This window comes from Cetorhinus maximus, chromosome 22 (assembly GCF_964194155.1).
Source record: "Cetorhinus maximus chromosome 22, sCetMax3.hap1.1, whole genome shotgun sequence".
NCBI classification, from domain to species: Eukaryota; Metazoa; Chordata; class Chondrichthyes; order Lamniformes; family Cetorhinidae; genus Cetorhinus; species Cetorhinus maximus.
The window spans coordinates 3001912-3018212 of NC_135900.1; the positions used below are offsets into that span (position 1 = coordinate 3001912).

Consider the following 16301-nt stretch of genomic DNA (forward strand, 5'->3'; position numbering starts at 1 on the left):
GATCACACAAAAATAAAGTCAAGGAGCTGCCTTAAGTACTATTCCCAGGATTCCCAGCGTTCCAGAAATACTGAAAGTCATCCCAGCGTATCAGCCCCATGCAACACCAAGATAAAGAGGACAGAAGCCACAATGTGCATATTAGAATGCCTCCATACCAGCTTTCATAATATCATAGAATGACGCAGCACAGAATAATTCATCTCAACATGCCTATACCAGCTCTTTGATAGAGCTATTGTACTGATCCCACTCCCCCAGTGTTTCCCCACAGTCATGCATGCATTTTCCCTTTAAGCATTTATTCTTTTGAAAGTTACTATCTGGCAAGAATACAATTCACTCGGTCATCAGCTGTGCCAAAGTTATAACATGGGGCCCCAGATGACGTAGGCACACTACTGTCAGCATTCTGACTATCTTGACTATCAGGATACAGAATTGCAATGGAAATGTAGAGCAACCCAAACAGATTACTGGCAAAATTACATCTGAATCATGGCAGCTCTTTGTACGAAAGGTCATCCCAATAGAACAAATTCCCTCTTTCTCACGAGCCACAACTACCAAAACTACATATTTTTTAAAAATACACAAATCATTGAAATCCACAAAAACTCACTCCCGAACAGCACTGTGGGTGTACCTACGCCACACGGACTGCACCAATTCAAGGCAGCAGCTCACCACCACCTTCGAGGGCAATTAGGGATGGGGAATAAATGCTGGCCTAGGCAGAAACACCCACATCCCATGAATGAATAAAAAAACAATTATGAAGAAACAGATAGAGACTCCAAATACTAGAACGCCAAAAATTAATTTGTAAAAAATTCAGTTTTATATGTGGAGGGGAAAAAAATCAAGTTACTGTTTGGGTGCAGTCCCTGCATCAGAGCAGAAGGATCTATGCCTAAAACACTACCCCTGTCTTTTCCAGTTTTCATATGTATTTTCAACATTTTGTATTGAAGCAAAGTCTGTGCAGGGCTTGTATAATAATGGTAAGTTGTCAGATAGTAAACTGATGCTGCACTTATCTTTTATACTCATTAAAAAGCCAGTACCTCAATCAAAATATTAGGAAAACGATGAAGTGAGGACACAATTGCACACAGAGACACGCACACACTAACAAACATGCACAAAAGGTCAGTGTGGAACACACAGAAGAAAAGCATTCTAATCAAATTGAGGTGTTGGCCTTTGCAAACAGTTCAATGTTATACCTTTTGTAGATGCTGTAAGATGAGTACTGAGTTGAAGATGGCTGCCTAGGCTTAGAATTAGTAGAATCCAAGCTGATGGTTGAGGAAGAGCTGGCTGGGAGATCTCTGGCACTGCTACTTCTGCCTATTGCTAGCAGATACGAATTACTGCATGCATATCAAGCAAGAAAGCACATCAAAATAATTAGAAAAACGTAATAAAAGCAATAGGAATACATGCTATCATGCATAAATGTAAAACGCAAAATAAAACGTCTTAAATAAAACATCTTAAATAAGCACTAATGTTAAATGAGTGACAAAAGCTAGAAAGTTGTTTGCAACGTTTAGTTTGACTGGACAGCAAAAGACAAAACCCAGTTTCAGGTTGAAACACAAAAACCCACAATTAATGAAATTTACGTAGCTGTTATAGAATCAGAATGGTTTACAGCACAGAAAGGGGCCATTCAGCCCATCATGTCTGTGCTGGCCCTGTGAAGAAGCAATTCACCGAGTGCCACTCCTGCCTTCTCCCTGTAGTCTTGCAAATTTTTCCTTTTCAGATAATGATCCAATTCCTTTTTGAAAGCCCCAACGGACACTGCTGACACCATACTCAAGCAGTGTAAACCACTCACTGTGTGAAAAAGCTTTTCCTCATGTTGCCACTGCTTCTTTTGCCAATTACCTTAAGTCTGTGCCCTTGCGTTTTTGATTCAGTGGGAACAGTTTTTCCCTATGTTCTCTGTCCACACCCCTCAATATTTGCAATACCTCTACTAAATCTCCTCTCAACCTTCTCTCCTCCAAGGAGAACAGTCCCAGCTTCTCCAATCTTCTGACGTAACTGAACTTCCTAAGCCCTGGTACCATTCTCAAGAATTTTTTCTGCAACCTTTCTAATGCCTTTCACATCCTTTCTAAAGTGTAGTGCCCAGAATTAGGCATAATATTCCAGTTGAGGCCGAACCAGTGTTTTATACAGGTTTAACGTAATTGTATTTATAAAGTCCAGAATGTGGAATGCTTCATTAACCGCAATTTCAACCTGCCCTGCCACTTTTAATGATTATGCAGATATACACCAAGGTCCCTCTGGTCCTGCACCCCCTTTAGAATTTTATTTAATTTACCTGCATTCTTCCTACCAATATGAATCACTTCAAATTTCCAGTGCTATCAGCCACTTGTCTACCCATTCCACCAAACTACATTGTTTTAAAGTTCCACACTACGATGATTCGCAATACTTCCAAATTTCTTATCAAACACAAATTTTGCAATTGTGCCTTGTACCCCAAGATCTAGGTCATTAATATATAATCAGGAACCGAAGGGTGGGACAATCCCTGGGGAACTCCAGTATAAATCTACCTCAGTCGAAAAGCAAGTGCTCACCACTACTCTTTGGTTCCTGTCACTCAGCTAGTTTCATATCGATGGCCCTTTTATTCCATGAGCTATAACTTTGTTCACAAGTCTGTTGTGCAGCACTTCATCAAATGCCTTTTGGGAGTCAGTGTACACCACATCAACAGCACTGCCCTCATCAAACCTCTGTGCTGCCTCATCACACTCAAGTTAGTGAAACACGATTTGTCCTTAACAAATCCTGTTCTTTTTGTGTTTTGACAACTTCACTTAAGTCCACATCAATAATAAACAATGATGTTAAATCTGTAGAAACACAGAAAATAGAAGCAGGAGTAGATCATTCGGCCCTTTGAGCCTGCTGTGCCATTCACTATGGTCATGGCTGATCCTCGACCTCAACGCCATACCCCTCAACTCCGTTAGAGTCTAGAAATCTATTTCTTTCTTAAATATATTCAGTTATTTGGCCTTCACAGCCCTCTGTGGTAGAGAACTCCATAGGCTCACCACCCCGAGTGAAAAAGTTTCTCATCTCAGTCCTAAATGCCCTACCCCACATCCTGAGATCGTGACCCTTGTTCTCGACCTGCTAGCCAAAGGAAACATCATCCCTGCATTCAGTCTGTCCAGCCGTGTCAGAATTTTATACGTTTCAATGAGATCTCCTCTCATTCTTCTAACTCTAGTGAATACAGGCCTAGTCAGCCCAATCTCTCCTCATATCCTGCCATCCCAGAGTTAGTCTGGTGAACCTTCACTGCACTCCCTGTATGGCAAGTATATCCTTTCTGAGGTAAGGAAGCCAAAATTGCACACAATACTCCAGGTGTGATCTCACCAAGGCCCTGTAAAGCTGCAGTAAGACTTTCTTGCTCCTCTTCTCAAGTCCTCTTGCAATGAAGGCCAACATACCATTTGCCTTCTTAACTGCTTGCTGCACCTGCATGCTTGCTTTCAGTGATTGGTGTACAAGGACACCCAGGTCCTTTTGTACATCAATATTTCCCAATCTATAACCATTTAAATAATACTCTGCCATTCTGTTTGTCCTACCAAAGCGGATAACTTCACACCTCTCCACATTATACTGCATCTGCCTTGTATTTGCCCACTCACTCAACTTGTCTAAATCGCCTTGAAGCCTCTTAACATTCTCCTCACCACTCACATTCCCACCTAGTTTTGTGTCGTCAGCAAACCTGGAGATACTGCATTTGGTTCCCTCATCCAAATCATTGATATATATTTTGAATAGCTGGGATCCAAGCACCGATTCCTGCGGCACTCCACTAATCACCGCCTAGTTCCAAAGAAGACCTATTTATTCCTGCTCTCCGTTTCCTGTCTGCTAACTAATTCTCAACCTATGCCAATATATTACCTCCAATCCCATGTGCTTTAATTTTGCACACAAACCTCTTATGTGGGACTTTATCAAAAGCTTTCTGAAAATCCAAATACTCCACACCCACTGGTTCTCCCTTATCTATTCTGCTAGTTAAGTCCTCAAAAACCTCCAGTAGGTTTGCCAAACATGATTTCCCTTGCAAAAATCCGTATTGACTTTGTCTAATCCTGTCAATATTTTGTAAGTGTCCTCTTGTCACATCTGTAATGGGCAATGAGCTCCAGGTATACTTCGAATGAGTTGTAGAAGTTTTGATGCTACTAAATTGTAACATGAAGTTTAAGATGCATTGGAAGCTGGTCATGGACTCATTTCCAGAAGTTATTACCAAACACTCTCTTTGTTTTTAGGATGCCAAATTGTAGGAGGTATCTTGTTTAATATCATGAAAGAGGAGCACACTATTTGTATTTAGTTTACCCAACAGAAAACACCAACAGTGATTCCTAATTTAAAACTATTGCTTATGTCTTCATATAATGTGTCAGAACTTCACGATAACATTATCAACTTGGAACAGGTTCTTTGGGATGCAGGTGTGTGTCAACAGCATTCACGGTTCATATTCTTTCAATTATGCTTGCAGACAACTAAGACAACGCATGCAGTTATCTGACAAAGCAGAGGACATCCATTTAGATTAAGAGCAAGATACAACAATTCACAACACAGTTGGCAAAACTGAGGTACTTACATCCAGCATTACTATTAAAAGTTATGATCAGCTTTGCTTTACTCTGAAGCCCTTTACAGGTGATGATCTTTCTCATGATTCTTTCACTAATGGAAACTACCCTATTTAAAATTTGCACAGAAACCCTCCCTGACATCATCTACTTTGCAGATGAGGGCTGGGCTACACATGACTGACTTCAAAATTCTGCTGACGTACAGAAGAAATGCAGTGCAAATTTGGCAAGTCAAGTACAATAGATGTTTATAAAGTTTAAGGCATAGTGAATCAATCACTAAGGCAGGCCAAAGTGGATAATTTTAACTTGTTCCAGCAGAACAATTAAATTTGTTTCTGTAGAAAAAGGATTGAGGTGTGTCAAAAAAGCAAGCAGATTTTTGAAAATGGTCAGGTCCTCAAATAGCTTTTTCCCATTAGCTCAAATTCTTCAATTCCTGTATAATTGAAACAGAGCTGTCCCACTTGCCAATTAGTTCATTATTTCTGTCAAACTGCAGCCCTCTCTTCATCCTTGTTCCAAGTTAGAAAAATTTCATAACAAAACTTCAAAAACTTACATTAAAAAACATCTATTTTTCCCCTTTGATAACTGTGTATTTTTAATGCAGTTTTGTGGATGAGGAAAGTCACCCAGCCCATCTTAGTTCATCTATAAAGAAAAATTTTATGTCTCCCATTTCAGCATCCAATTACTTCTTAAAATTCCAAAGTTTGCATTCCACTGCAATTTCTGAAAACCTATTGCATACATTAAACTACTTGTGCATTAAAAAGAATTACCCATGTCAGTTCTAATGTTTTTGCCCCTGTTACATTGTCTGGAGAGAAACAAACTCTCTCAAAAACTAAGGGATGGATATCAATGAAATTTGGTAAACAAAAAGGATAGGCCTGAGGAAGAACTGGTTAGTTTTTGGGGAAACTGCAGATCTAGAGCCTGGAATTTTTTTTAACGAATCCATTAACATTGGGAGATAAGGTAAATTGAGTTTTTTTTTAAAGAATTTCATAGGTTGTTTGTTTTACAATGTTGTGATTGTCCCAGTTGCTGTGGTGCAATTTATCATAGCTGTCAAAATATGAGCAGAGTTTTCAGAGCAGGCTGTTGGATATGAATTGGCCTGAAGCCTCCTCAGTGATGAAAAGATTTAATAAAAAGATTTCTTTTTTCAGCTTTGTAGTTACACGGCATCAACCAAGGCAAGGAAAAGTCTCAAGGAAGAGTTGTGTAATTCTGATAACATTGAGTTAATACAGGTGGCGAAGATGTGCGCTCTGAGTGACCTCTTCACTTGTTTTATCTGTCATCAGTTTGAACCTCCAACCGCATTTGCCATGCTTACTATTTAACTTAACAGTATTGCATTTTCACCTCTTCCTATATCCTTACAATCTTGTATATCTCTCAGACACCTTATTTTCAGCCTGAAAGCCCACATTTCTTCAGGTTTCCCCCTCAACTGAACATATTGAGACACTGGAGTTCATCTTTGTGTCTACCTTCACTGCAGTGCCTTCAGAGCTTTCATGCCTTTATTGTGACTCAATGACCAGAACAGGACCAAGTACTCAAAGAGTCTGACTAGAACATGGCTTTCTGTTGATGTGAATTCTAGCACAAATATGACAAAGGGAAAAGCTTCTTGGGAACCAATGTAGGTGTAATGGATTCCTTCTGTGCTGTCAAATTCTATGTCACTCAGCTGGACATCCAAAATGGTTCTGAACATGCCTACTTTATTATCACTGTTTTGAGATTTGATCACATGAAGATTGTTTAAAGTTGCTGAATTCATGGAAGAGATTAATGTTTAGTGCAAGGAAGTTACAGATGAGGTCAATTTAACAAAAGCACTTTGTGAAGCTACTTAAATACAATATGCATCAAGCTGCCGAATGACCCTGTCCATTTCATACAACTTACCACAGGAAAGGTCCAGCCTAGATGCTCGCCAGTGGGGGTGGTGAGTATTGTCCATGAAAAATGTTAGCTTACTAATTGCTGAAGCACCAAATAGTTCAGTAACACTTGGGAACTATCTGATATCTGGCAATGCTTACTCTTTCATTTGCTTGAGAAGCATGATAAATGCATGATGGTAGAAATGGCCCGTTGGAGGATATCAGTGTTCCTATTTTTGATATATGCTTGAACACAACAGCAGCTTTAAGTGAAAGGTAGATTCCTCACCTGCAAATTGCAGCATTCGCCATTCTTTATAGGTCAGTATCCTTCACAAACCAAAATGGGCAAACTCCAAGAACAAGGTACTCATAACTATTCCAAAATGTTGGAATGTCCTTTCCTAGTTTTCTGGACCAGCGCCAGTAAAATTGCATAAACAGGAAGAACCAACCATCAAGGACCCACCACCTTTGTGCACAGTGCAAAATGTGGCATAAAACACAGATCCTGTCTCTGAGGCAGGCGCCTGCATGGGTGTCATTCTCCTCCTCTGCTTTTTCTTTGGTTGTGGCAGGGGGAGGTGAGGAGTGGGGTGATTAAAGGGGGAAAAGGGTGGAGAAAGAAAACTGTACCTGGGAACAGCACACAAGCAACTGTTGATTTTGCACATCTTCACCTGTGCTGAGGTACCTTGCCTGCCGAAAGGTTGCAATAAACCCTGGATACCCATTCTTTGTCAGTATGCATTGGTAGCAAGCAACTATGTTGAAACAAGGGTGACAGCAGCAGAGCTCCAAGATTCTTCCTCCTCAAACTTTTTGTTTTCATCGTACAAATCGGTATACTGCAACATTTAATATACTACAGGGATGACAATTGATGAGCTGAATAGTTTTTTTTGATCAGATTAATTACTCTTATTTCTCCTGAATCAGGGTTACACGTAGGACACCCAATTGAGGTTCCACAATGAAGGCTTTAATCCCAGGCAGAAAGGTGACATTCTTAGCCAATTCAGGACAATACCTTCAAGAGCCATTTCGCAATAAGGTATCCCATGTCATCTGCTCTGGCCATTTCTATATCATTTTGGTGTAGGGGTAACATATTTGCATTGGTAAAGCTGCCTTTGTTGCCTGATGGGCCTATTCAAATCTAATAAAATCAACAAGGATCAGTGACTGTGGTGAGGGCAGGCTAAAGTTGATTTTTCCTTTCCTCTAACTTGTTTCCATAACCAAATCACTACACAAACCAAGAGCTTCCAATTACCTTCTTTGATAACTAGGCACTACATTGGTGACAGCAGGATTTTGTGATGTAGACCCTTCAATGGTGGATGTATGATTCATTTCTTTCCTCTTCAGATCTTCTTCCCAACGTCGCCGTGTGTAAGAACCGCTACGCACCAAGTTACTCGCAGAATCTCTGTGAAGCAATCATCTCAGTTGAATACACACAAAGAACGGGAGAGACTAAGAAAATAATAAAAGAAACTGGAGCAGGATTTTACCTGATTTCTCTCTCATCAATGTCAGATGCACTGGCCAGTCTTCTGGATGGGATGGTAGGTACAACATATGCAAGCCTCGTTCCTTTCTGGTCTTTCTCCTGTTGGCAAGGTGGAAAAGTAGCTCAACAACAAATTTTGCTTGGAGCTGCTAAATAATCTTGCTACATCTCTGCCACATTAAAATAATACATGAAACCATTTTATCACTCATAACATATATGCATAGTACTGAAAATGCAAAGAATCTGTCATAGAAACAAAACGCTGGAAAGCTAGGTCAAAAAATGCTGGAAATAGGCCAAGCATCACCTTTAGAGAAACAAAGGTCATCAAGATGATGGTACCTCTTTGTTTCTACAAAGATGTTGCCCGACCCAAATATTTTCAGCATTTTTTTTTTCAATTTTGTTTGTTGCTTGTTTTGTTCATTCCAAATCAGTCCTATTTAATTCTCCTGGCTACCAGTGACTTACCCAGACTCATGTTCCAGCAAAGCATATTTAACATTGGTCCAAATTATTAGGCTATTCCTACCCTTCAACCCTTGGACATATAATTTAGAATTACACCATGTAAAAACATTACTAACAAGCAAAGAAACTACAACGTACTTGTTTCCAGTTTATGAATCAGGATTGGAGATTCGCAATGTAGGTTTCGAGTATAAATTAGGTCATTCTTTTTAATGAAGTGTGCTTTTTATCAAGCATGCTAACAAGATCTTCTGGCTGGTAGGCACAGCCAGCTCCCAAAGTAAATGACTAGGTACAGTTTCTTAGTGAAGACCCACCCACTTTATTATACTTGGGTCTGAGTATCCATTCGTTTATATTGATATACCATACGCAACTACATTGCAAACTGAATGTGATCACAGAAGAGGTTCCACAATGAAGGCTTTAATCCCAGAAAATCAGGCAAAAAGGTGACATTCTTAGCCAGTTCAAGACAATACCTTCAAGAGCCATTTCGTAATAAGGTATCCCATGTCATCTGCTCTGGCCATTTCTAATCATTTTGGTGTAGGGGTGACATATTAGCATGGGTAAAGGACTGGTTAGCTAACAGGAAGCAGGGAGTAGGGATAAATGTGTCCTTTTTAAGTTGGCAAGCTGTAACAAGTGGAGTGCCAGAGGGATCAGTGCTAGGGCCTCAATTATTTACAATCTACATAAATGATTTGGATGAAGGGACCAAATATATGGTAGCTAAATTTGCTGATGACACCAAGATAGGTAGGAAAGTAAGTTATCATAGAGGGGTAGAGTGTCTGCAAAAGCATATAGACACAGGTTAAGTGAGTGGGAAAAAATTTAGCAGGTAAGTACAATATGGGAAAATGTGAACTTGTCCACTTTGCAGGAAGAATAGAAAAGCAGTATACTGTTTAAATGGAAAGAGCTTGCAGAAATCAGGTGGTACAGAGGGATCTAGGTGTCCTTGTACATGAATCAGGAAAAGTTAGTATGTAGGTACATCAAGTGATTAGGAAGACAAACTTGATGGCGTTTATTGCAAGAGAAACTGAATATAAAAATAGGAAAGTTTTACTGCAGCTGCGCATCTCCTTGATGAGGCCATATCTTGAGTACAGAATACAGTTTTGGTCTCCTTATTTGAAAACGGATGTAATTGCATTAGCTGTTCAGATAAGGGTCACACAACTCATTCCTCAGACGAGGGGCTTATCATACGAAGAAAGGTTGAACCTGTTGGGCCTGTACCCATTGGAATTGAGAAGGAGGAGAGGTGATTTTAGTGAAACATAAAAGATCTGGAGGGGATTGTCATGAAAACCCATCTGGTTCACTAATGTCCTTCAGGGAAGGTAATCTGCTGTCCTTAAAAGCAAAATCTGAAACAAAACAGAAAATGCTGGAAAAACTCAGCAGGTCTAACAGCATCTGTGGAGAGAAAAACAGAGTTAATGTTTCAAGCCTGTATGATGCTTCTTCGGAGCTAATAAGAAGTAAAAATGTGATTAAATTTATACTGTTTAAGGAGGGTGGAGCAGGTGAAGCTGAATAGAAGGCCAGCGATAGGTGGGGGCAAAGGTGAGATTGACAAAGATGTCATGAACAAAACGACAGAGGGTGTTAATGGTAGTGGTAAAGGCTAAAGAAGGTGCTGATAGTGGCATGAAGGTAAGAAAGCAGAATGTGATAATAGCAGGACAAGGGTAAGCACTCTGAAAAGAACAACATGAACAAGTGACAGATGGGCCTTGTGGTGATGAGGTGGTGGGAGGGGACAGTGGTGGGAAAGAAGATCGAAATAGGATAAAAGGTGGGGACAAAACAATGAATAAAAATGAAAATAAGTAAAAATAAAAATGAGTGAATACAAAAAAAAAATACTGAAAAAAGGTGGTAAGAAAAGGGGTGAGAATAGAGGAGAGAGTTCATGGTCTGTAGTTGTTGAACTCCAAATGTTAAGCCTGGAAGGCTGTAAAGTGCCTAATCGAAAGATGAGGTGCTGTTCCTCCAGTTTGCGTTGGGCTTCACTGGAACACTGCAGCAGGCCAAGGGCGGACACGTGGGCATGACAGCAGGATGGTGCTTTGAAACAGCTAGTGATAGGATGGTCCGGATCATGCTTGCGGACAGACCGAAGGTGTTCCGCAAAGCGGTCACCAGTCTCCATTTGGTCTCTGCAATGTAGAGGAGACTGCATTGGGAGCAGCAAATGCAGTAGACCGAACTGAAGGAGGAGCAAGTGAAGCGCTGCTTCACCTGAGTGTTTGGGCCCTTGGACAGTGAGGGAGATGGTGGTAAAGGGGCAGGTGTTGCAGCTTCTGTGATTGCATGGGAAGGTGCCGTGGGAGGGGGGGGTGAAGCATTGGGGGTGATGGAGGAGTGGACCAGGGTATCCTGGAGGGAACAGTCCCAATGGAATGCTGGTGGGGAGGGGGTGGTGAGGGGAGTATGTGTTTGGTGATGGCATCATGCTGGAGTTGGCGGAAATGGCAAAAGATGATCCTTTGAATGCGGAGGCTGGCGGAATGAAAAGTGAGGTCAAGGGGGACCCTATCATGGTTCTGGGAGGGAGAGGAAGGTGTGAGGGCAGAGGCGTGGGTGATGGTTCGGACACGTTTGAGGGCCATCAACCAGTGGGTGGGAACCTCGCTTAGGGAAGTAGGAAGACATGTCAGAAGCGCCCTTTTGGAAAGTGGCATCATCTGAACAGATGCAACGGAGGTGAAGGGACTGAGAGGATGGGATGGAGTCCTTACAGGAAGCAGGGTGTGAGGAGCTGTAGTCGGAAGTAGCTGTGGGAGTTGGTGAGCTCGTAATGAATATTGGTAGACAGTCTATCACCAGAAATGGAGGCAGGGGAATCAAGGAAGGGAAGGGAAATGTCGGAGATGGGCCATGTGAAAGTGATGGAGGGGTGGAGATTGGAAGCAAAATTGATAAATATTTCCAGGTCCAGGCGAGAGCCTGAAGCAGCACTGAAACAGTTATTGATATACTGAAGACAGAATAGTGGAAGGGGGCCTGAGTAGGACTGGAACAAGGAATGTCCCACACTGAATGAGGAGAAATTTCTTCACACAGAGAGTGGTGAGCCTGTGGAATTCGCTACCACAGAAAGTAGTCGAGGCCAAAACACTGTATGTTTTCAAGAAGGAGTTAGATATAGTTCTTGGGGCAAAACGAATCAAAGGATATGGGGAGAAAACGGGAGCAGTTGGATGATCAGCCATGATCATAATGAATGGCAGAGCAGGCTCCAAGGGCCGAATGGCCTACTCCTGCTCCTATTTGCTATGTATGTTTCTATGTATGTTTCTATGTATACCCCAAAAAGAGACGGGCATAACTGGGGCCCATGCGGGTACCCATAGCCACACCTTTTATTTGGAGGAAGTGAGACAGGTTTAAGGAGAAATTGTTCACTGAGAGAAGAAGTTCAGCCAGATGGAATAGAGTGGTGGTGGAAGGGGATTGTTTGGGCCTCTGTTCAAGGAAGAAGTGGAGAGCCCTCAGACCATCCTGGTAGGGAATGGAAGTGTAGAGGGATTGGACGCCCGTGGTGAAGAGGTGGTGGTTAGGGTCAGGGAACTGGAAATTGTTGATATGATGTCGGGCATCTGAGGACTCATGGAGGTAGGCGGGAAGAGACTGGACAAGGGGAGATAAAACGGAGTCAGGCAGGGACAGGCTGACACGATCGGTCCAATGGGACAGTCTTGTTTGTGGACTGTCAGCCTTCTGGACTTAACATTGAGTTCAAAAGCTTCAAACCATGAACTCTCTCCTCTATCCTCACCCCTTTTTTTAATATTAATTTATATTTTTTATCCACTGATTTTTATTTTTCATTTTTTCATTGTTTTATCCTCACCTTTTATCCTGTTTTCGATCTATTTTTCCCACCACCGTCCCTTCCCACCACCTCACCCCCACAAGGCCCATCTGTCACTTGTTCATGTTGTTCTTTTCAGAGCGCTTACCCTTGTCCTGCTATTATCACATTCTGCTTTCTTACCTTTATGCCACTATCAGCACCTTCTTTAGCCTTTACCACTATCATTAACACCCCCTTTGTCCTTTTGTTCATGACATCTTTGTCAATCTCTCCTTTGCTCCCACCTATCGCTGGCCTTCTATCCAGCTTCACCTGCTCCATCCTCCTTAAACAGTACAAATTTTATCTTGTTATTACTCCTCATTAGCTCGGAAGAAGCGTCATACAGACTCGAAACATTAACTGTTTTTCTCTCCACAGGTGCTGTTAGGCCTGTTGAGTTTTTCCAGCATTTTGTGTTTTTGAATCTGCTGTCCTTACCTGGTCTGGCCTACGTATGACTCCAGACCCCAAGCAATGTGGTTGGCTGTTAAAATAATTGCCCTCTGAATAGGGGCAGTTAAGGATGGGCAATAAATGCTGGCTCAGCCAGCGACACCCACATCTCACGATCAAATTTTTAAAAAAAGGCTTGAAGGGCTGAATGGCCTTCTCCTGTAGCTAAGTCCTATGTTCCTATATGTTGCTATAGGGTCAATACTATTCAGCTAAGCCTGCACCTGGGTTGGTTAGGCGGTCTTTGCAAGACACTACAACCAATGTGCTGAGAAGAAGTCTTAAACGGTGATCCTGAAAAGATTCTTATTTCTCCAGCTATTTATACCAGTTCATTTGTGACTGGGACCTCACCTGAAACTGCCAGGCCTAGGGGATAACCAGCATGAACCTATGTTGGCTCTTTGCGGCATAGAAAACCTATTTCTACAGTCAAGTGACACACTGATCTTTAATCAACCTCTCAAATATTGCCAATTCTTTAAAAAATTGACTTTACACCATCAGTTCTAAACTGAACTTTTTTTGTGGTGGTGGTGGTGGGGAGGGGGCGGGAGATGGGGAAGGATGGGAGAAAGGGAAGTGTCTGAATTACTTCATATCCAATTTTTCACAGACAATTTATTACTCAACTTAAATGGGTTTCAACATAAAACGGATGGTGTGTGGATTTAATAGTTACCTTCTCTTTGTTATCTAGAGTGGATGAAAGTCGAGGGCTTGAGGCCGAACGCATCACACCTGTAACATCCCTCTCTTTCTGTGCCTCTTTAGAAGCACTAATTTCAGCCAATGCACCATAGCTTCCAGTCTTCCGAAGCCCTGACCTCCAAGATGCCGGAGATGCATCTTTCTTCTCTTCCTCATCTTTACTCTTTTTTTCTTCCTCTTTCGAAGACTTGATGAACGGGGTGGCCAACTGTAAAAGAATTTTGAAAACTATACTATCCACGAGTGTTTATCAAGCTCCTGTGCCAGGGCAGACCATACGTAAAGATCAAGGATCAACAAAACAATCACTCATTCTTTCTGTACTTGACTTCTACAGTAAACCTGAACTACCATGACAACTTAATATACAAGTATATATTCAAGTTATGATGTATCAATTCATTAGCTTCCTCAATGTGGGGAAAAAGGAAATGTTCCAGCGAATACAATATCAATAATACCAAGGCTAAGGACCAGATCATATAAATATACCTACAAACAAGTTCTTTAGGACTGAGAACTGTAAAATATTTCCAAATCAGGCAAAAGGTGGCCATTTCAAATTACAGCCGTGTAAATCAGAAATGCACGACTGTTTTTCTGTAGAGCTTCAGAAACATAGCCTTCTTGAACGTCATGGGATTCAAGATAGAATAGTTAGTCAATTTACATTATGATTTTTTATATGCCATTGTTTTGGATGACGTCTAAAAGATTTTCCCCAGGTCTTCTTCTAATATATCATTCAAAAAGCAATCAGATTTAGAAAATAGTCAATACCCTTCACCAAAAGACAAAGAACCCAAACTTTACTAAAACAAAATGACTCAGAAACACAAACAGTCCACCAACACAGTGAGATGATGGAAAGTCTGGCCAAGATCTGATTCATCAGCTATGAGGTCTAATGATGGCAACATTTTAATATTTACTGCAATACGGTGAAAATGTAGGGCTCTCAACACGGCATTATCTAAGAATACAAAAATATGCAGAGAATTTTCATAAGACACAGATTTGTTCTTTACACTGAGCACAAGAAAACAATGACGAACCTATCAACCACTACTGGTAATGTTGTCAGATGTCAATTATTCTAACCAGCTTTGTTGTACAATTGTACAAACATTGGGCTATTCTATAGCTCTTAGAGATACATCAACATCTACATCACTTTCCAATTTAACACAGAAATATTCAGTCCCTCCAGTTTAATTTCAAATGCATTGTTTGTCTGTGCGGCTTATTTTAATTTCCAAAAGATTAATACAATTTATAAATAGAGGAAATCAGCTAGACTATATTTTGCAACAAAATAGCCAATTTTCGACCTGCTTCCAAACCGAAAAACTGTGAAGACTTGTCTTGAAAGTCATATCATCTTTGAACATAAGGACAAAGAATTAACACCGCACTATTCAAATAAGTCACATCATTTACTAACGCAATACTATACGTATATTAACGCAAGTGTATTTCTGTCTATACACAGTGCCTTTGGTCCCCCAAGAGCTGAGGTGGGGGTGGGTGGTGGGGAGGTTAACAGGAGACCACTATTGTTAAACTACAATGCCATGAACTACTCCATAGTTACGTAACAGTTGTTCATGCACTTTGAGGGCAGGTTAAGGCAATGCAACAAAACAGACGCGAAAAACGTATGTGCACACAAACCACACAAATTCTGCGTTTTAATTCACATTTTCAGATGTCAGAACTATTTGTTTAAAAACATGAGGAGAATGAGTGTCAACACAACATGCACTGCAAAACCGGATACTTCCAGTAAACAGGCAACTTTACACAAAACACAAACCTCTGTGCACACAAAAGCCAGCTCACCATAACTTTTTCACCCTTTTGAGGCACAAGAACAATGCCAGTTTTGCGCAAGCCCTGACGCCAAGATGTCGGATCTAATGGCTCCGCCACAGGCATTAGTGGAGTAATGGATTCATACTGAAGCCAATTAAAACAAAAAGTGCAATGAGAAAACTGCAAGGAGAAATACGCAAGTGTGACATCAGTCGCATGCTATCGACGTGAATAAAATCATCAACCAGAGAACACTTGAAGGACAAGTAGCTCAACACCTGACAGTATTATCAAAGAGTGTATAGTCTTAAACTTTGAACAAATCAAAGTTAACTCACCACTTAGTTTGATATTTTTAATACTTGCTAGGTTCTATTAAAGTTCACAGCAGACTAGACTACACCTTGAGATCATAAGTTGAACAGTTGCAGGTTGGGCAAACTGCTTCAAGTTCCAAATAAGACTGCAAAATGTAATTACCATATAAATGTAAGACGGCTGCCAACATGCTGCAGCTCATTTGCAAAGATAAACACCTGACCAGGGCACACCATCAACAGACTTCGGTCAGAAGAGCAGCCTGACCTCAGTCTGACTGGCATCCTGGTGCAACAGTAACTGAGCTTTTACACAAGTATAAGGTTCCATTAGCATCACAAATAGTTTTTACTGTTTGGAGATTAGCTGGAGTACCCACTTCTTATTTAATGCTTCAATTCAATGCGAGAAACTACCAGCTCCCAAATGTGGTGAGAAACTTGATGGAAGGCGGCTTATCGTCTTGGTTTTACAGCCAATTTGGAACCTTAGATCCAATTTGTACTGCTTTTTTCAAGTAAATGCATACTTAACCCATTTTTCAT

At 41.0% G+C, this 16301-nt stretch overlaps 1 protein-coding gene across 18 annotated transcripts in view; it reads right to left on the reverse strand.

The window, feature by feature from the left end:
• Positions 1-16301, reverse strand: part of ppp1r12a (protein phosphatase 1, regulatory subunit 12A) — a 188591-nt gene that overhangs the window by 53788 nt on the left and 118502 nt on the right. For 9 of the 18 annotated variants that reach the window (XM_078567618.1, XM_078567610.1, XM_078567611.1 and 6 more), the window contains 3 exons: positions 13595-13831; positions 8107-8204; positions 7866-8021 (listed from right to left, as the gene is read on the reverse strand). In XM_078567618.1, the coding sequence (XP_078423744.1) occupies positions 7866-8021; positions 8107-8204; positions 13595-13831 (491 nt within the window). Of the gene's footprint in view, positions 1-1229; positions 1377-7865; positions 8022-8106; positions 8205-13594; positions 13832-15465; positions 15583-16301 lie in introns of all 18 variants that reach the window. The other 9 variants (XM_078567602.1, XM_078567601.1, XM_078567599.1 and 6 more) reach the window with 2 other exon arrangements.